Below are 18,063 nucleotides of genomic sequence, written 5' to 3'. Positions count from 1 at the left end.
GAATCCGCTGAGTGGGATTGAGGACCGACTTTTTGTAGTTGACTTGTAATCCCAGTGACTGTAGTAGATTGAGGCAGAACGAGAGATGGCTCTGGAGTAGAACAGGAGTGGAACTCTTCAGGAGCCAGTCGTCTAGATAGGGATAGACTAAGATCTTTCGCTTGCGGAGGAAGGCAGCTACCACCGTCATACACTTGGAGAATGTCCGTGGGGCAGATTTGAGGCCAAACGGCAGAACTCTGTACTGGTAGTGTTGACAAGAGATCTGAAACCTGAGGAATTTTCGATGTTTCACTGAGACAGGAATATGAAAATAAGCGTCCTGCAGGTCGATGGCACACATCCAGTCTCCCTGGTGAAGGTGCGGGAAGATCTGATGCAGGGCCAGCATTCTGAACTTTTCCTTTTTGACAAATCCGTTGAGCAGACGCAGGTCGAGGATGGGACTGTACTCTTTGACTACTCCTCGTTTTTGAACTATAAAATAGTGGGAGTATACTCCTTGATTTCTATGTAGGGGTGGTACTTCCTCTATGGCGTTCTTGGAGTTGAGAGTGTCTACTTCGTCCAGCAAAAGCCGATTTTGAATTTGAGGAAGGTGCTGCTTCCGTGGGGTTACCGGCGGAGGGGGAGACTTGAACCTCAGCAAGTAGCCATGCTGTACAATATTCAGTACCCATTTGTCTCTTGTAATGGCTTTCCTCTCTTCCAGGTGAAAACTGATACTTCCTCCTACCGGAGTGGCGAACGGGCGCGGAGGAAGTAAGACCTCACTGTTTGGAAGGCTGCTTGGTGGAGGACTGTTGCTGTTTAGCGTTCCCTCTTCCTCTGCCACGACCCCTTTGTTGGAATTGGCGCCTCGGTTGATTCTGAGAGGACCATTGAGGTGTTTGAACACGCTGATGAAAAGCGCGCTTGTCGCCCTGACGAAAGCGCTTCCGATATTCCTTGCGCTTCTCCAGTCTAACAGCCTTAACGGTGTCCATCTCAGCTTTCATCTTGTTCATTTGGTCATCAGCATGAGCACCAAATAAGGACGAACCGTTGAAAGGCAAATTAAGGATTTTCTTTTGAGCATCGGGCTTGAGGCCCGTTAGCCTCAGCCAGGCTGAACGTCGAGAGCATACGCCATGGGAGTATCCATGTGCGGCGAGGTCCGAAGCATCCGCAGCCGCACTAATGATCGGATTGGCTACAAGCCCACCATCAAGGAGAATCTCGTTAAAGTCCTGTCTATCTTCCCTTGGAAGTTTTTCAGCGAATCTGGAGAGTGAATCCCAAAGTGAACGATCATAACGCCCCAGAAGGCTGAAGCACTCGCCACTTTCATGTATGACGCTGAAGTGTTGCACATCTTCCTGCCTTAGGAATCCATTTGTTCACTGTCTTTCTCCGGGGGGACCGAAGAGGAAACAGACGCCGAGTGGGACTTCATGGCAGCCGCCACAATAACGGAGTCCGCTGGCGGATCCGCTCTTAGGAATAAAGGATCCTCAACAGGAGCCTTATATTTCTTGGCGATCCTCAAAGGCACAGAGCCCACCGTAGCAGGAGTGAGAAAAGTGGCCATAGCTGGCTCCAACAGTCCTGGCACCAACGGTAGCAAAGGTCTGGGCGCTGAACGGTGATGTAAAGTATCAAATATAATGGATGTGGGAGCCAGAGGGGTGAGCAATGTAATGTTCAACTTCTGCGCACCTCTACCCAGGACCTAAAGAGAAAGTAGTGATGTTAACAATAGGAGACACTCGTGGTGGAGGAATATGTCGGAGAATAATCCCGCACCGAGGACCTTGTGGAGGAAGACCAGGTGGGCAATCTGGTGCGTTGCCTCTTGTGGGGACGGTCACTATGATGAGCCCTGGACCGTGATCTGCGTTGAGAAGGAGATCTGGGCCTTCTGTGAGGAGAAAGACGATCCCTGGATCGTGACCGGCGTGGAGAAGGTGACCTTGGCCTACCAGGAGGAGACTTGCTTCTACGTGGAGCAATCCTGGAGGGAGAGTACGTGCGAGAATAGCCCGAGCCCGGGCTTCTGCAGTCACCTGTACCCACATTCTCCAACCAGCGAGGTGAAAGTCCATACTGCTTTGTAGCCTTGGGGGATTTCGCCGGAGAAATCTGTACGATATGTAGACCTGGAGATGATGATCGATCCCTTGATGAAGATCTAGATCTGATCTCCTGCGTGACCGCTGCAGTTCGATCCCTCGACGCCGAACGAATCGACGTCGATGATGTTTGCGTCACCATCGGTGCTGATTGCTGGGAATGCCGTTCCGCTCTCGACGCCGATCGCCTACGGTGATGCGGAGACTTCGACGTCTACCTTCGTCGTCGAGCTGGTGACTTCGACGTCGACCTTCGCTGGCGGCCCTCGACGTCGATCTTCCATGACGCTGAGATGAGGCTGATCTCCTCGACGTCGAATGCCTTGTCGTCGATCGATCCATTTGCGGCGAGATATACGTCGTCGCAGCTCTCGACGCTGACCCCCTCGAGGTCGGCGGAGAGTGTCTCGACGTCGACGGAAGCCTCGACGTCGACGGAAGCCTCGACGGAGACTGTCCGGATCTCATCGGACTAACAGCCTTCGAGCCCGAAGTGCTGTGCCTCAACGCCGACTTACTTGTATGCGGCGGAGAATCGACGCAGAGATGGATCTCTTGACGCAGAAGCAGTCCTGGGTCTTTTAGATGGTGAATTCGACGGCGAATCTCCTCGAACCTTGGTCTTCTTGGGATCAGGAGAGGTGGTATGTTGCCGTTTCTGAAGTCGTCTAGCTGAAGAAGGTGGCTTTAAGGATGAATGCTCGCCTTCACGATGGCTTCTTTCCTTCTCCAGCTGGGCATGTAGTTTTATGCGCTCTCTATCGCGCAGAGTGCGCCTGGAAAACTTCTGGCCGTGGGGGCACCGGTCAGGATTGCGTGAAGTTGCAAGACACACAATACACACAGTGTGGATCTGCCAGTGCCATCTTATTACCACAGGAAGGACATTTTCTGAATAAAGCAGGCATTCTGACTGGAAAAAATTAGAATACACTAAGGAAACCAGCAGAATAAGCTTTCAGGAGCCAGAAAATGTCGAATTTTCTGAAAAAAATCTGAAGAGAAAAACTTTCAGTCAAAAAACTGAAGAGCTCAAGCTCCAGGATCCTCATAGAAGGAGCCGGAAAAAAGAACTGACCCAACTGTCACCTGTGGTGCATCATGAGAGCAAGGGGGATCCTGCAGGTCTTAAAGGCACGGTCCCCCTACTCTAATGCCTTAAAGGCAAGGTCTCAGTTTTCTTTGTTTTCTTGATACTCTACTGCAGCCTACAGGCAAATGCCTACAATTACAAGTTTGCTTTATGGCAATAAAGCATTGTTGTGTGACAATTGGTTTAGTGCTTCCTTTTTTCCTTATGGGCTAGGGGTACTACAATGCAAACCTATGTAATTTCCGCTTTCTTGTCATGTTTCTTTTTTTTTTTTTTAAAACAATTTTTATTATTTTGATTTACAACAGTACAAAGCTTTAGTATTCGGGTACACAGTAATGCCACAGCGGAAAACCCTTGCGCACTGGACACTATATCCCACCCCTCGGCAATACTGCTGCGCATTGTTCTTGTTCCGGCAACCACACCCCAAGAGTATGTCTCAAAGTCTCTCACTTCAGTCCGAGTCAGAGGCCTCGTCTTCTTGCAGCGGTGGTGGTTCGCAAATGCCCCCTCTGTATTTATTCCAGGGCCCCCACACTTTATCCCATTTTCGGGGGCACCCCCACCTGATGAACACTGATCGCTCAGCCAGCATAGCTCTATCCATGTCCCCTCTCCATACAGACAGCAAAGGCACCTCCCCCGTACCCCATTTTTGGGCTATGTTCCGTTTGGCTAGCACAATCCCCAGCGTAGCCCAACTCTGAGCCTGGCGGCTAAGGTCATTAGGTACCCACACATTTAGCAGGCATCGCCTAGGCTCTGGTACCAGCGAGACTCCCCCCCCGACTGGGACAGTGTCCTCATCACCCGCCGCCAGTATTCTTGGATCTTGGGGCACTCCCATATGGTGTGAAAGAAGGTACCCTCCTCCCCGCAGCCACGTAGGCAGAATGGGTGCGGTGCCCTACCTATTCTGTGCAGGGTGTGTCTGGTGTAATATGAGCGGTGGAGAATCCGTAGCTGCACCAGCCTAAGCCTGGAGGGGATCCCCGCCTCCCGTGGTGACGCCAACGCATCCCGCCAGTCCGGATCGTCAAATTCTCCTACATCACTGGACCATTTCTCACGCAAGGGTCCCATAGGGTCCGGCAGATTATTAATAAGCTTACGGTACGTGAGGGATGTGGCCTTTTTATACATGTAATCTGTTAGCAATCTGTCCTCCATGGGCGACGCTTCCGGAACAGCAGCGCCGGGTTCTATTGTTGACAGTAAGGCATGTTTAATTTGCATGTAACGGAACCATTCCGGGGGCGCCAACTGGTATTGTTGTTGCAGGCGCGTGAAGGGAACTACCGCACCCCCCTGCCACATGTCACCCACCGTGGATATTCCGATGTCGTCCCATTTATCGAAGCCCTTGCAGCCCCGAAGCCTCCCAAGCCGCTTCGCGTCCCATAGGGGCGTGAGCCGAGTCAAGACTCCTCTAGACCCCAGCCTGCCCTGGGCCGCGTACCATATGGCCACAGTCTGCCTCAGGGGGCCGAACAATTCTGGGGCCAGCCTCTCGTCGTACAGGGGCGCTAACATACCCCTAGTATGTCCCTGTCAGCTTTAAAGGCGGGGTCAGAGTGTGGGACGTGGAGCCATTGGTTGACAACCTTCAACTGCGCTGCCCAGTAGTAAAGCTGGATGTCGGGAAGCGCTATCCCTCCGTCATACCAACCGCGGGTCAGTTTGGACTGTGCAATACGTGCCGGCCCGTTATTCCACAGGAGACCAGTCACCTGCGCCACGACCGCCCAAAAGTACGCCGGCGGTATTGGGTACGGCGTGTTTTCCAACACATATACGAAACGGGGCAAGGCCATCATCTTAAAGAGTGCCGCCTTCCCTAACAGGGTCAGCGGTAGCGCTCCCCAATGACGGGCATCTCGCTTGAGACGGTCCAATGGGGGCTGAAGATTTTTTTGGAGAAAGTCCGCCGGATCTACTGTAACATGTATACCCAAGTATTTAAATGACCCCTCCGCCAATCTAAGCGGGCAATCTGCCGGCAGCAGTGTTGGAGGGCCACGCAACACATACATGACCGACTTGGTCCAATTTATAGTATATCCAGATGCTCTACCGAAGACGTCACAGATGTTAAGCAGCGTTAATATGGAGCGGCGCGGGGAGGCCAGATACAGCAATACATCGTCCGCGTAGAGCGAAACTCGGTCCTCCCAATCGATCGTCCATTTGAGTCCCCGTATCATGGGTGCCCAACGTATCCACGCCGCCAGCGGCTCAAGTACCAGGGCAAATAACAACGGCGATAGGGGACAACCCTGGCGCGTACCCCGCGTCAGGGGGAAATCCTCTGACATATGCCAGTTGGCAATGACATGAGCCACCGGCTTGGTGTACAGATGCCGGATCCCAGCACAGAACTTGGGCCCAAATCCCAAGTGCTGTAGTACTGCGAAGAGAAAGGGCCATTCGACCATGTCGAACGCCATGTGAGCGTCAAGCGATCGAAGCACCGCTGGTTCCTCCACTCGATGCGCCCGTGCCAGCACACTGTGTAGCCGCCTCAGGTTATGGGACGTACTCCTGCCGGGCATGAAACCAGACTGATCTGGATGTACGATATCCGACAGGTACGGTGTGAGCCGAGTCGCCAGTAGTTTTGCCAGGATCTTCGCCTCCGCATTGAGTAGGGAGATGGGGCGATAGGACGTACACTGATCCGCCGGCTTGCCCGGTTTTGGTATCACCACTATGGTGGCTGTACGCTGATCGGGCGGGAGTTCGCCTTTCTGCAGGCTGTCTACAAACATATTAAGCAAGTGGGGTGCGAGCGTCTCCACCTTCCGTTTGTACAGCTCGACCGGTATGCCGTTGGGGCATGATGCCTTGCCAGACTGCAACGCCACCACCGCGGTCTGTATTTCATCCACAGTGAGATCGGCTTCCAAAGCCGTCACTGCCTCGGGGGCGAGTCTGGGCATATCCAGATCAGTAATATATGCCAGCGCCTCCTCCACCGTCATGGAGGAAGCAGAAGAGTAGACCGCTCGAAAATGACCTGCAAGGATGCGCACTATTTCGCGTGGGTCAGTTGCAACCTGCCCTCCGTCCGAGCTAAGCTGCGCAATCCACCTATTGCCTCTGTCCCGTCTGTCCAGCCATGCCAGCAGCTTGCCTGTCTTGACCCCGACATCGTAGACTTTATGCCTAGTGGCTGCCAACTGCTTTCTGGTACACTCCGCTAGGTGCTCCTTATACTTTGCCTGCACAACACGAAGGCTGCGGGAGACCTCGGGAGTCGGATTCGTGGCCTGGCGCGACTCTGCCGCACTGAGGTCCGCCTCCAACGCTTGCAGCTCAAGGTGCTTCTCGAGTTTATGCGCCGTAATGGATGCTATGGCCTGCCCTCTCAGAACTGTTTTGTATGCCTCCCAAAGGGTAGTCGGGGAGGCGACAGAAGAGGCGTTTTCTTGGAAGTACAGGCTCGTCAACTTCCCAAGGGCAGTGTTAATGGCGGGGACCTGAAGATATCCCGGGTGGACTGAGTAAATACGGCGTCTAGCCAGGTGGTAGTGTGTATACCGCAGGAGTATAGGGGAGTGGTCCGATATTCCTCTAGGCCTGATCTCCACGTTGTCTATATTTTGGAGACCGCCAGGCGAACCTAGGAAATAGTCTATCCTAGTTAGGCTATTGTGCACCCCAGAGTGGTACGTGTACTGATGCAGTGTAGGGTGATGTAGCCTCCAAATATCCGTCAGCCCGAGTGCCTCGAAGAAGCTCCCGAGTCGGGATGGCCCCGTACCCCCGGTCCTCCGCGCTGGGTAGCGATCAAGCAGGTCATCTATAACCGCATTAAAGTCACCTCCCATGAGGAGCTCCCCCTCCGGCAGATCGAGCAGAAAGCCACTCAGCGCAGTGAGCGCCGTGGCGTGCAGTGCAGGGGGAATGTAGAATGAGACAATATTGAGGGGCCGCCCCTCCCATTGGGCGATGACCGCTGTGAATCTCCCGGAGTCGTCAGTTTTAACTCTACGTATGATAAGGGGGGATTGTTTTTTAACCAGTATGCCCACCCCTCGGGAACCAGAGGAGAATTCAGAGTGCGCTACCATCTTGTATCCCCACCTGTCCATGGCCTTACTCGCATTGCCCGTAAGGTGGGTCTCCTGCAGCACAACCACCGCCGGGGAGCACCTCTTAAGACTCTGAAGGACCAAGCCCCGTTTGATTTTATCACCTAAACCACGCACGTTCCACGTGAGCAGGGAGAGGGGCTGCATCGGAGTTAGGGGGATCTTATCAGACTGTCCTTGCGCTATATCAGCAATCGCAGCAGCTGGGGTAGTGGAAAACTGACAGTGAGGATATATCGGCGAAGGTCGTGCGTGCTGTGCTTGGCGCGTGTACTGTTCGCTGGGATTCACAATGCACCGGGGGAAGTAGCAGCGCGCAACAAACAATGCGTAGTATGCGTTCCGTAGTGGCTGTGTGTACTGTGTTGCAAACATTACTGTCTATTTGAATCTTAAACACAAAAAAGAACCAAAAGAATACCCCCATGCCCCCCAACCCCCTCCCTGCCATGCGGACTCCAAACTGCTCGCCACCCCAACTCAGCAGAGTGCTTCGACCCCATATCCCAATACCTAACTTGTGTGCAAGGAGCGGGAGGTCCGAGGAAGACCAGAGCCATCCCCCTGTCGAGCGGTCAAATGTTCCGAGCCACATTAGGAATGCACAGACACCTCACCACCCCGGAGACATCCCCCTTACCCTGCACCGTCCATTAAAGAGTCAAAGTTTATCGCCTTCGGATTACGCCTCGTGTTGCAGCTGGGCCGCAGCTTCCAGAGCATCATCTCGGCCAGTAGGGTCCGTCGCCTCTCCAGGCGGGCGTTTTCGCCTGTCTGAGCGGCCTGACTGTTTCACTTGCCGCCACCCCTCAAGCCAGTCATGCGCTTCCTCCGGCGAGTCGAAAAACCAAGTCTTTCCATCTGCCACCACTCGCAGTCTGGCCGGAAATAGCATGGAATAGGAAAGTTCACGGGCCCTGAGCCTTTTTTTGACTTCCAAGAAGCTCCTCTGGCGCGCCGACACAGCCACTGTATAATCCGGAAAGAAGGACACTTGTGAGTTCTGTATACGCAAGGGTGGAGCCACGCAGGCTATCTGCAGAATGACAGCACGATCGCGGAAGTTGAAAATGCGGGCCAGGACCGGCCGGGGGGGGGAGCCCCGACCTTAGGCCTACCCCCGGGCACCCTGTGCGCCCGCTCCACTGAGAAGAAGGCAGAGAGTCCCCTGGGCTGCAGTTCAGTTTTTATGAGATTCTCCACGTAGAGATCCATGGCTGGGCTCCCCTCGCTCTCCGGAATACCCGTAATGCGTACATTGTTGCGGCGGGAGCACCCTTCCTGATCCTCAAGCCTCTCAACCATGCGTTTGTGTTCGGCCTCTAATTGCGACTCTTTTTGCAGCAGCAAGCTAGAGTCTTTTGAGTAGCAGTCACCTGTTCAACCTCCGTGACTCTGGCGGACATTTGCTGGAAGTCAGTCCGGAGGAGCGTCACGTCCGTGGATATCGACCCCACCGTCGTTTGCACATTAGTCAGGGCGGCCATGATATCCTCTGTCACTTTAGGCTGGCCGGTGGTAACGGGGGCCGTCTCTGCGCGATCTGCGTGTTCATTCAGCGGGGGAGAGTCTTTAGTGTATGCGTATTTATCCAGTTTACCGTGCTGGTGCGCCCTACTCCCTTTACCGCTCATGATGGGGCCGGGGACCGGGCCTCGCAGAGGGCTGTCAGCACCACGGCTCGAGGGGCAAAACCAGGCGTCTTCTTACTCCACGCTGAGCCCGAGGCAGCGCTGCCACCTCTCCGGCACTGGCACTTCGTGGGGGCAAGACTGACACCGGACGGCCCTTAACCCACACTCATCCGCTCCCCTCGCCTTAGAGAGCGTGGTCCGTCACAGTCCCGCAAATCACCACCTCCGCATCCAAATCGTGCGGTCTGGACACGCACTTCAGACTGTGCAGACCGGGCGTGTCAGACAGCTATTCGGGCCTTTACAGCAGTCCCCGGAACCTCCAGGCGGGCAGTCCCATCACTCCCGGCGTCGCAGGTGTCTTGCAGTCGCCATTGCTCCGCAGCGCCGCTCCGCCCCCTTCTCGCCGGCCCAGCGGCGCCCCCGATGTGCTGTGAGTCCGCTGGTCAAATTGGGCGTCCGCCAGGGTAGTCAAGCTCAGGGTAGTAGCCCCAGGTCGTCCGCGGCGCAGTCCGTCCGACGTCAGGGCAGGGGGCACTGCTATGCGGCGATCCCGGGTCTGGCGTGCAGTACCCGGGTCGCGCCACCCTAATTGAGGCCCCGGCTTCGGCCGAGGAGACAGGCCCAAACTCTGTGCGGCGCCGGCTGCTTCACCGGCCACGGGGAGACTCCAGAGCGGTGTCGCTTCGTTGCGGCGTCAAAGGCGCCGACTTTAAGCTCGCAACAAGACGCGGATCAGTGAGCGGATGGTGGGGAGGACGGTCTCACCCCCGGAGCTCCTTCAGGCTGCAGCCATTACACTCGGCAGCTAGCCACGCCCTCCTTTTTTGCCATGTTTGAAACATTTTTGGCTGCATGTATATGTTTTCACATATGCATATATATTTATATATATGTATTTTCTATATGCTCCGGGATCCCGCACATGGGCGGGGAATATTCATAGATTATGACTATTTATGAGTATCCCCTGGATGAGAACATTCCAGAATTCTCTGCAACTACATCAAGCTTATTTGTCATATTTGCTGCTAATTATTACAGTTGTCTATAACTTTAACAAAGGCACAGCTGCTCTAGACAGCCTTGGACGCTCTGACGGCTGTAATTACTCATTACGCAATTGCCATTTGGAATTAGATCATAGACTTGACATTAAGCAAGTCCATTTAACAAGTAATATAATGCCAAATACAGCTTTAGTCAAATTGCAAATGCATGCACTCTTTTTAAATGCAGAGACAGCTCTGCAATCAGCAATAATGCTGCATCATCATTATAGAGGTGAGAGCAGCAGCTGCATTTCTCAATTCAGTTACATAAGAATGAACATTCTCAAACTCAATCCATGCTCCAAAATAGCCATATTAAGGGTTACTATTTCATCCTAAAAATAAGCATTTGACCAGAGAAAGATAATGAGCTAATGAAACAATACATTATGAAAGAAGGTCTGCCAGAACGGATGCAGAAGCATTTGATATGGGAGGTATTCCTTATTCTTCCTAAACGTCAAGTGTTACTCTCACTGTCAAATGGTGAATTGCCTGATGCGGTTACTTTCCCAAGCAAATTTTATGAAGCGTTTTACTCAATGATAGTTCTTGTATTGGGGCTGTTCACGCAATTCTGAATGGCTCCCCCACATCTGAGCCTTAGAACATGGTTGAGATTTGAACATTAAAAAAGCATAAACACAATATGTAAAGCGACAGTCGCCCGATGTGATTTTACTCCAGGAGACGCACTTGTTGGGGAAAGCCTGCAAGGCACTGACCAGATGGGTCTTTCGGCTGGTGGCACACTCGGCGTTCGGTATTGGTGCTAGAGGAGTGTGCATAATGATGCGGAAAACTTTCCAGATGGCTATTGATTGCACATGGACGGGTAAGTTGGGTAGATTCGTAGCGATTTCGGGGAGATGGGAGGCCCATATATTAAACCTGGTATCAGTGCACGTACCACCCGGCCTCCAGACCTCAGCCTTCAGGGACCTGGGTGACCTCCTGCTTACTTTGCCGGAGGCAAGACTCACTGTTGGGGCAGGGGGGACTTCAATTCAATTGTATTGGATAGACTTGATTACTGGTCCCCAAGAGACTTGCCGTCTGCCCGTACACAAATCCAAAATTTCCTGGAAGCGATGAGACTCAGATATATGGAGGGCGTGCCAATCCGTGGAGCAGCAATACACATTTTACTCAGGTGCCCACCACAGCATGTCTAGAATAGATATCATAAGACCAGCTAGAGCAGATCAGTGAAGTGAGACACCCAGCAAGAGGAATATCAGATAATTCGCCTATCTGGGCCCTGATAGAAGTTGAGGAGCCACGGATTGGAAGAATGGCCCCAATAAATCCTTGGTATCTCAGGATTCCCCTGATAAAAGAAAAAATAGTGAGAGAAACCGAACTTTACTTCAGGGAGAATGAAGACTCGGTTGATTCAGCGCAGACCCCATGTGAAGCCTTTAAAGCCGTAATTAGAGGGTATGCTGTCTCCCTGATCACAGGCACCAAGACAGAAAAACAGGCAGCACTAGTAAGGCTTGAAACAGATACTGGAATTGGAAAGTAAATTACGAGTAACTAACACAGACAAGGTTAGGCATACCCTGAAATTAAAGGTAAAGAATATGTGGCCAGAGTCATGGATGCTGCCAAAGCACAATACAGGGTAACACCCAGTAGAATCTACAAGGGGGGGGGGGGGGGGGGGGGGGACAAGGCCGGGGAGCTATTAGCCTGGCTGGACTGTGGAGAGCAACCCAACAGAGTGGTGGTAGAACTTATGGATGAATCTGATATTATACACACTGAGCCGCAAGAGATTGCAAATGCATTTGGCGAATACTATGGCCGGATCTATAAATCCCAAACGACTTATACGGGAGAAGACGTGGTTGCGTTACTGAAATACATCTCCCTACCCTTGCTCTCTGATGAAGACGGGCACGGACTAGATCTGGATTTAGCAACTCCTGAGGTTAAAAAAGCTATACAAGATTTGAGGGCTGGCAAAGCAATGGGCCCTAATGGCTTGCCTATCGAATTGTACAAACTCGCCCCGAGCAAACTTGCACCTTATCTAACAGCAATGTTTCAGGAGAGCCGAGAGGTGGAAACACTCCCAGTAGATCAGAGGTTAGCAACCATAGTAGTTATTCACAAAAATGGAAAACCCAAGAACAAATGGTTCTCATATAGACCGATATCCCTACTTAATGCAGAAGCCAAAATCCTTGCGAAAATACTGCCCACCCGCTTATTACAAATTATAACCAAATTGGTGCACCCGGGCCAGTCTGGCTTTATGCCAACTAGGAATACTTCCCTTAACTTATGACGACTTCACGGAGTGATGGATCGAGTGCACACAATACGAGAAGACGCAGTGGTGGTATCCCTCGATTCCGCCATGGCGTTGGACACAATTGAATGGCCCTACATGTTTTCAGTGTTAAGGAAATTAGGGTTTGACCCATGTTTTTTGAGCTGGGTTCAGCTATTGTATAAAAACCCACTGGCCCAAGTAATGGTCAACAACCGAAGGTCCCCAGTGCTTGCACACGTGAGAGGAACCAGACATGGCTGCCCCCTTTCCCCATTGCTCTTTGCCCTGATGTTTGAACCATTAGCAATGTGGATAAGAAAAGACCCTATCATTGGAGGCCGAAGAGTGGCAGGATCATGTTTTGATATATGCGAATGATATACTGTTGTAATTTGCGACGCCCGGTGCCTCCCTGAATAGAGCAATGCATATTTTTATAGCATTTGGGAAGTCCTCTGGCTGGCTATAGTATAAATTGGTCCAAATCGGTCATCTGTGTTCTGTGTGGTAAAACACCTGCACTGCCACTGGGTATCAATATTAGTGAAGCCAACGTAGGATTTAAGTATCTGGGGATCCAGGTCTCTAAAGATCCATCCCATTTTTATGAACCAAATCTCTTGCCCCGATACAAAGACTAAGATCTGATGTCAGACATAGAAAACCTCTCCCGCTGTCCCTGTTGGGACGTGCAGCATTATTAAAAATGATGGCCCTACCACGCTTTATATATGTATTGCAAATCTCGCCTCGCCCGGTTGGGACAGATTATTTTAAATCCATAGAGGGCGCCCAAAGAGAGCTCCTATGGGGGTGTATCGGGGGGGGGGGGCAGGAGATCCATTCAGAAACTCACATGAGAGTGGTATGATGGGGGAATTGCACTCCCTGGTATCCAAAGATACTATTGGGCTGTGCAGCTCACTGCAATTAATCAGTGCATTTATAGGCCCCCAGGGGACCCAGGATATCAATGGACAGGTGGCTGCTCCCAGGGGGGGATTTTACCAGGGCGTTATACACCAACCCCACTAAATTGAACCGGACGGGCCCCAGAATGCATGCAGTGCAGATATGGCGGGTGGCTATGAAGAACATGGCTTGGGAGGGTAAAATAACACGCGCTACTCCTCACTGGGACGCGGATGTCCATGGCAGTCTCAGACACACTAAGGGCTTCGACCAATGGGACTTGATCGGCATTTCTAAGGTTGGAGATCTGTGGAAGGCGGGAGAGGTAGTCACCTTTACCCAATTGACCCAATTGCAAGCGGAGTACGAACTCGCCAATGCAGAATATTTCAGATACATGCAGATCAAACATGCACTACAAGTGGCTATAGCAAAGGGAGAGACTTCACCAGAAACCTCCCCATTAGAAGACAGAATCCTAGACAAGTACATGCCAGAGAAATCCATTACTTTGACTTATAGGAAACTAATTATTTAACCAGTCTGATCCCCCTCCTCTGGCTTCAATCTAGGTGGGAGCATGACGTGTCGGGGCTAGAGGATGAGGAATTGCTCGAGGTCCTGGCTTCCCCCAAGGAAGTAGCTATCTCTTCAAGGCTGAGACTCGTACAATTGAAAGTGCTCCACAGGATCTATCTTGCGGGCCCTGCAATGGTAAAGATGGGCTATAGAATGGAACCAGGATGCATGAGAAGATGTGGACAGGATGGTACTTTTGTGCATATACTATGGGAGTGTACATATATACAGATGTACTGGTCTGAGGTTACAAAGTGTATGGCAGAAGTGATGGGGTGTGAGATAGATTACATCAAAGATGTGCCTCCTGAATATACGGGGCCCTACCGACCTAATCACCAAAGAAAGACTATGGGTGACTCTTGGTATGATAATTGCAAAACGGAATGTTGCTAGATTGTGGGGTGCACAGGAGCCACCGTCCTTAACAGCATGGGAGAGAGATATGGATTGGTACATGTTGACAGAGAGGACAGTCTATGAATCTAGAGGGTGTCCCAACAAGTGGTCACAGATTTGGGAAAAGTGGAACAATTACAGGGGAGGTATAAGCGAGCCCCCGCAGCAGAGAAAGGGGCAAGATCCTGAATAGAATAAGTGAAAAACGTGTTGAATGTATTACTGCCATGGTATGAACAGGCTCAGTGATCTATGGGAAATGTTAACAAAAGCAGTGCACCCTTGGTCGCTCATGTTTGTAAAGTGTGTGCTCTGTGTAAAACTTGTCATCAATAAAAATAGTTATAAAAAAAAAAAAAGCATGAACAAAATCTCACTAGTTCCAACGAGTAATAGGCAGATATATTAGATTAATTCTGATACAAAGATCTAACCAACTGCCCATGAAAAAGGTCATCCTGCCCATAAGATCTCTTTGGGGACACAGGTTTGTATTAGGATGCACTACCACCACCCTCACAAACACTGCAGACATTTACTCTGGGCCAAAGTTCAAAATAAGCCACATGGTTCAATACAGTTCAATGTTGAGAAAGCATTGAATCAAAGGGAGGTTTCTGTGGGTTGTAGCATCACGCATGTGTATCATGATCAACTGGATCAACAGACTATATACCAATTCACAGGCCAAAGAATAGATTATAGATTGTTTCATGTACTCCATTCACAACCTTCCAGGAGTACAAATGGGTGCTTACTGTTGAAAATACTTTATGTACTGTACGTGGAGTGCTACATTGCACATCTAGGTCTCCAGAGATACTCCATTAGCCAAATCAACATCTTCACAGATGGTGTAGCAGCAATACTAATTAAGCATTTAGCATTTCATTGCACTAAAAATGTTCTAGGTAAAATTAAGTTATTCTCTACTTACCACAACAACAGGAAGAATGACCATGAAGGCTAATCCATATACAAGGAGCACCTATTGTTTAAAGAAAAGTATGTAATATCAGTGTAATTACGATAAATAGTGTGACCTCATTAATGGCAAAGGCGGCATTCAAAATCATAATGAAAACAGTGTAAACAAAATAATGACTAGAATATCCTAGGCACCTAGCATTGAGTACCAGCCAAGAGTGATAATTCAAGAAAAACGAGGGATTTAATTTGCTTATTAAACCTATAGTGCAGAGTAGACAGTTTTAAGGGGGAAACACCGACCTTGTCCCAGAAACAGAATATATCAAGAGATGTAAAAGACAAGTTCTAAAAGTATACTTCATAAATTAAATATAAAACATTTCATGCTTCAACTACAGACCTACCAACATAGAATTCTTTTGGTCAACAATCCAAGCAGGCAAGGCAATACCAAAGTTTATAGCTGCAAAGGATAAAATAAATAAAAATTAAGTCAGACATACAAGTAACTAAAATTCACATTCTCACAAAAGACTGTGGCTAGTATATAGCTAAAATAAAACGATGCGATGGTCTGAAAAGTTGAATTAATCTCCGATGTCTGCGGAGGATTCAGCTTGCCTTTACCCAAATCAAACTGCAAACAATTAAACATCTCATAGGCAAACCACACGCTACTCAAGGTTTGGCTGGTTTTAAATTTTATAGAATGAAAATAAAAAATTCTTTGCTCCTCACTGCAGTGCCACAACACAACTTCCATTGACTATCAGACCTATGGTTATTTCCCATAAGACACTGAATTCTAAGTCACTGTGTGCTGATCTGAAAGACACTGCTCTGCAAATATTGCTTTCTAACCTTGTTGCCAGTCTTGAGGGTTGTGTGAGGTCAGATTTTTTCTTTTGACTTCACCCACTAATTTAAATTATAACATCAACCTTGATCATCAAACAATCTCACCACGACATGCCAGCAAATTTCACACTGCAGTTCTCCGTCTTTAATTATGTATGCGCCATTGGCTTTTTCTTCTAATATTTCCTTACTACTGAGTAGCATAACGGCATAGTTTGCACAATCCGTCTTGTCAGGTACTTTGGTCATGGACAAACCTCTGCTGTTTATAGCAATTGATGTAAAGATCTGATCTGCTTTTCATATTTTTTTCTAACATCTGTTTATTGGTGTTTTTTCTTTTATTCTTTCCAAGTTTGCAAAGTAAGCATATCAGTATACAAAATACATGTTACAAAAGTATTAGCAACTGCCAAATTTCCACAGCTACACTTTCCATCAAGCAGAGGTTACATTAACGTTATAGTCATGACTACATCTCTTTACCGCGAACCAAATACTGCTTAGTTATGTCAGGATTATCTAATGCATTGTCCATTGTGGTGTGACCCCGTCACAACTGTAGCAGGCTTACTGGTGATAATAAAACAGATTAACACATATAGAAGTAGAACATCTAAGCCTGGTAATATAGTGGTACCCCTCTACCTTATGCATCAGTCTGCTATGCTGTCCCCCTTTGAGTTTGCCGTGCCTTTTGACACATATGTGAGCTACACGGGCGGCGTCATATATGGCTTATAATGGTGTCAGGGTATTCTCTTATGCAATATACGATAAGTAAGGGATAGTATGCAATGCCTGCGTATGGCAGGGTGAGGTACGCGCTGCGGTTGTCTCATGAACGGTTATTAATTGCGCGGCGCACTGATCTGCTTTACATAGCGACAAATTCTACTCATTTAGAGTGTGGAGTGTTCTTACTAACTTGGTCTCTGATTGTTTACGGAACATGGGTCTATTTGAAGGTATGGCTTTTGGATAGCCAGCGCTTGTAATATTTGAAAAAACATCTTCAAGTGTGAGGTGATTTAGGCTGGATTTGTGGATTGGTTCAAAAGTTAGTCGCGTTAGCTGTGCCATCAGCCTGAGCTACCACGTGAGGAGGAACTTACCTAGAGTAGGAGTATTCTCTTTGTCCCTACATAAAATCCTTTGATTACTGAGTTTATGAACAGGTTGGAGCATACAGTGCCCCTTGAATATGCCACTATAGCTGACAAATAGGGAATTCCATCATTTTGACATTTCCAAAATGAAGGAAGTCATCTTGCTAAAATCAATCTGATAATACCTCATTCTACAAAAATGTAAAAATTACAAAATACCTTTTCCATGATAATAGAACGCTGTCATGGAAAAAGGTAAATGCCTATTAAAAAAAAAAGGAAAGGAAAAGTCATAAGTCTTTCTTTTAGGTCCACTGTGGCCAGACAGTTAAACAAGCATTTACAATGCAATAGGTCTTGCAGTTACGCACGTTTGCGCTATTGGCACTGTAAATGGCTATGCCTTTTATTTTGGTTTTAAAAATATAAAAAGGCATAGCCATTTACAATGCCAATAGCTTAAACTTGCGTAGCTGCGAGACAATAGCAAACTTATGTGCACACACAAATAAAGCAGACAACGCACATAAATAGAAGCTCACGTCTAGTGAATACGCACACAACATGCATACCGCGCAGACATACCCTAAAAACACACACATATGCAAATTATACAAGCATACAGCCCACCCACAAAACATATATATAGCACGCACACACTAAAGCTATATAAAACTTTACTGCATATATATTAACTCTTACGTTTAGGCACGAGTGCACACGTACTACCACTCAAAAACGCGCATTAACACACCAAGAACTTCTGTTCAGAAAATATCCTTCGTATAACTGTTGCTACGATTACGGTTTAAAAGTAAAAAAATTAACAGTAAGATGTTCACAAATTCTGCTTGTAACCCACGGTGCGGATTACAGGCCGACAACTTGCAAAGGAACGCGCCAAAATCCCCATAGCGGAGAATAAAATGAAAAATCATATTTACAGATGAGACGGGTTGGGGGGGGGGGTGGGGGTGTTGGTACAACATTAGTTAAATGATATTT

The 18,063-nt window shown here is 49.0% G+C and overlaps 1 protein-coding gene across 1 annotated transcript in view; it reads right to left on the bottom strand.

Moving 5' to 3' along the window:
- SEC63 (SEC63 protein translocation regulator) overlaps positions 1 to 18,063 on the bottom strand; it is a 669,334-nt gene that overhangs the window by 438,982 nt on the left and 212,289 nt on the right. Inside the window, exons 6-7 of the mRNA XM_085611209.1 lie at positions 15,496 to 15,554; positions 15,099 to 15,149 (exon numbers count right to left, since the gene is read on the bottom strand). Coding sequence (XP_085467335.1) covers positions 15,099 to 15,149; positions 15,496 to 15,554 — 110 coding nt within the window. The remainder of the gene's footprint in view (positions 1 to 15,098; positions 15,150 to 15,495; positions 15,555 to 18,063) is intronic.

This window comes from Triturus cristatus, chromosome 6, assembly GCF_964204655.1.
Source record: "Triturus cristatus chromosome 6, aTriCri1.1, whole genome shotgun sequence".
In the NCBI taxonomy this organism is placed as follows: domain Eukaryota; kingdom Metazoa; phylum Chordata; class Amphibia; order Caudata; family Salamandridae; genus Triturus; species Triturus cristatus.
This window is presented reverse-complemented; position numbering and strand designations above follow the sequence as displayed.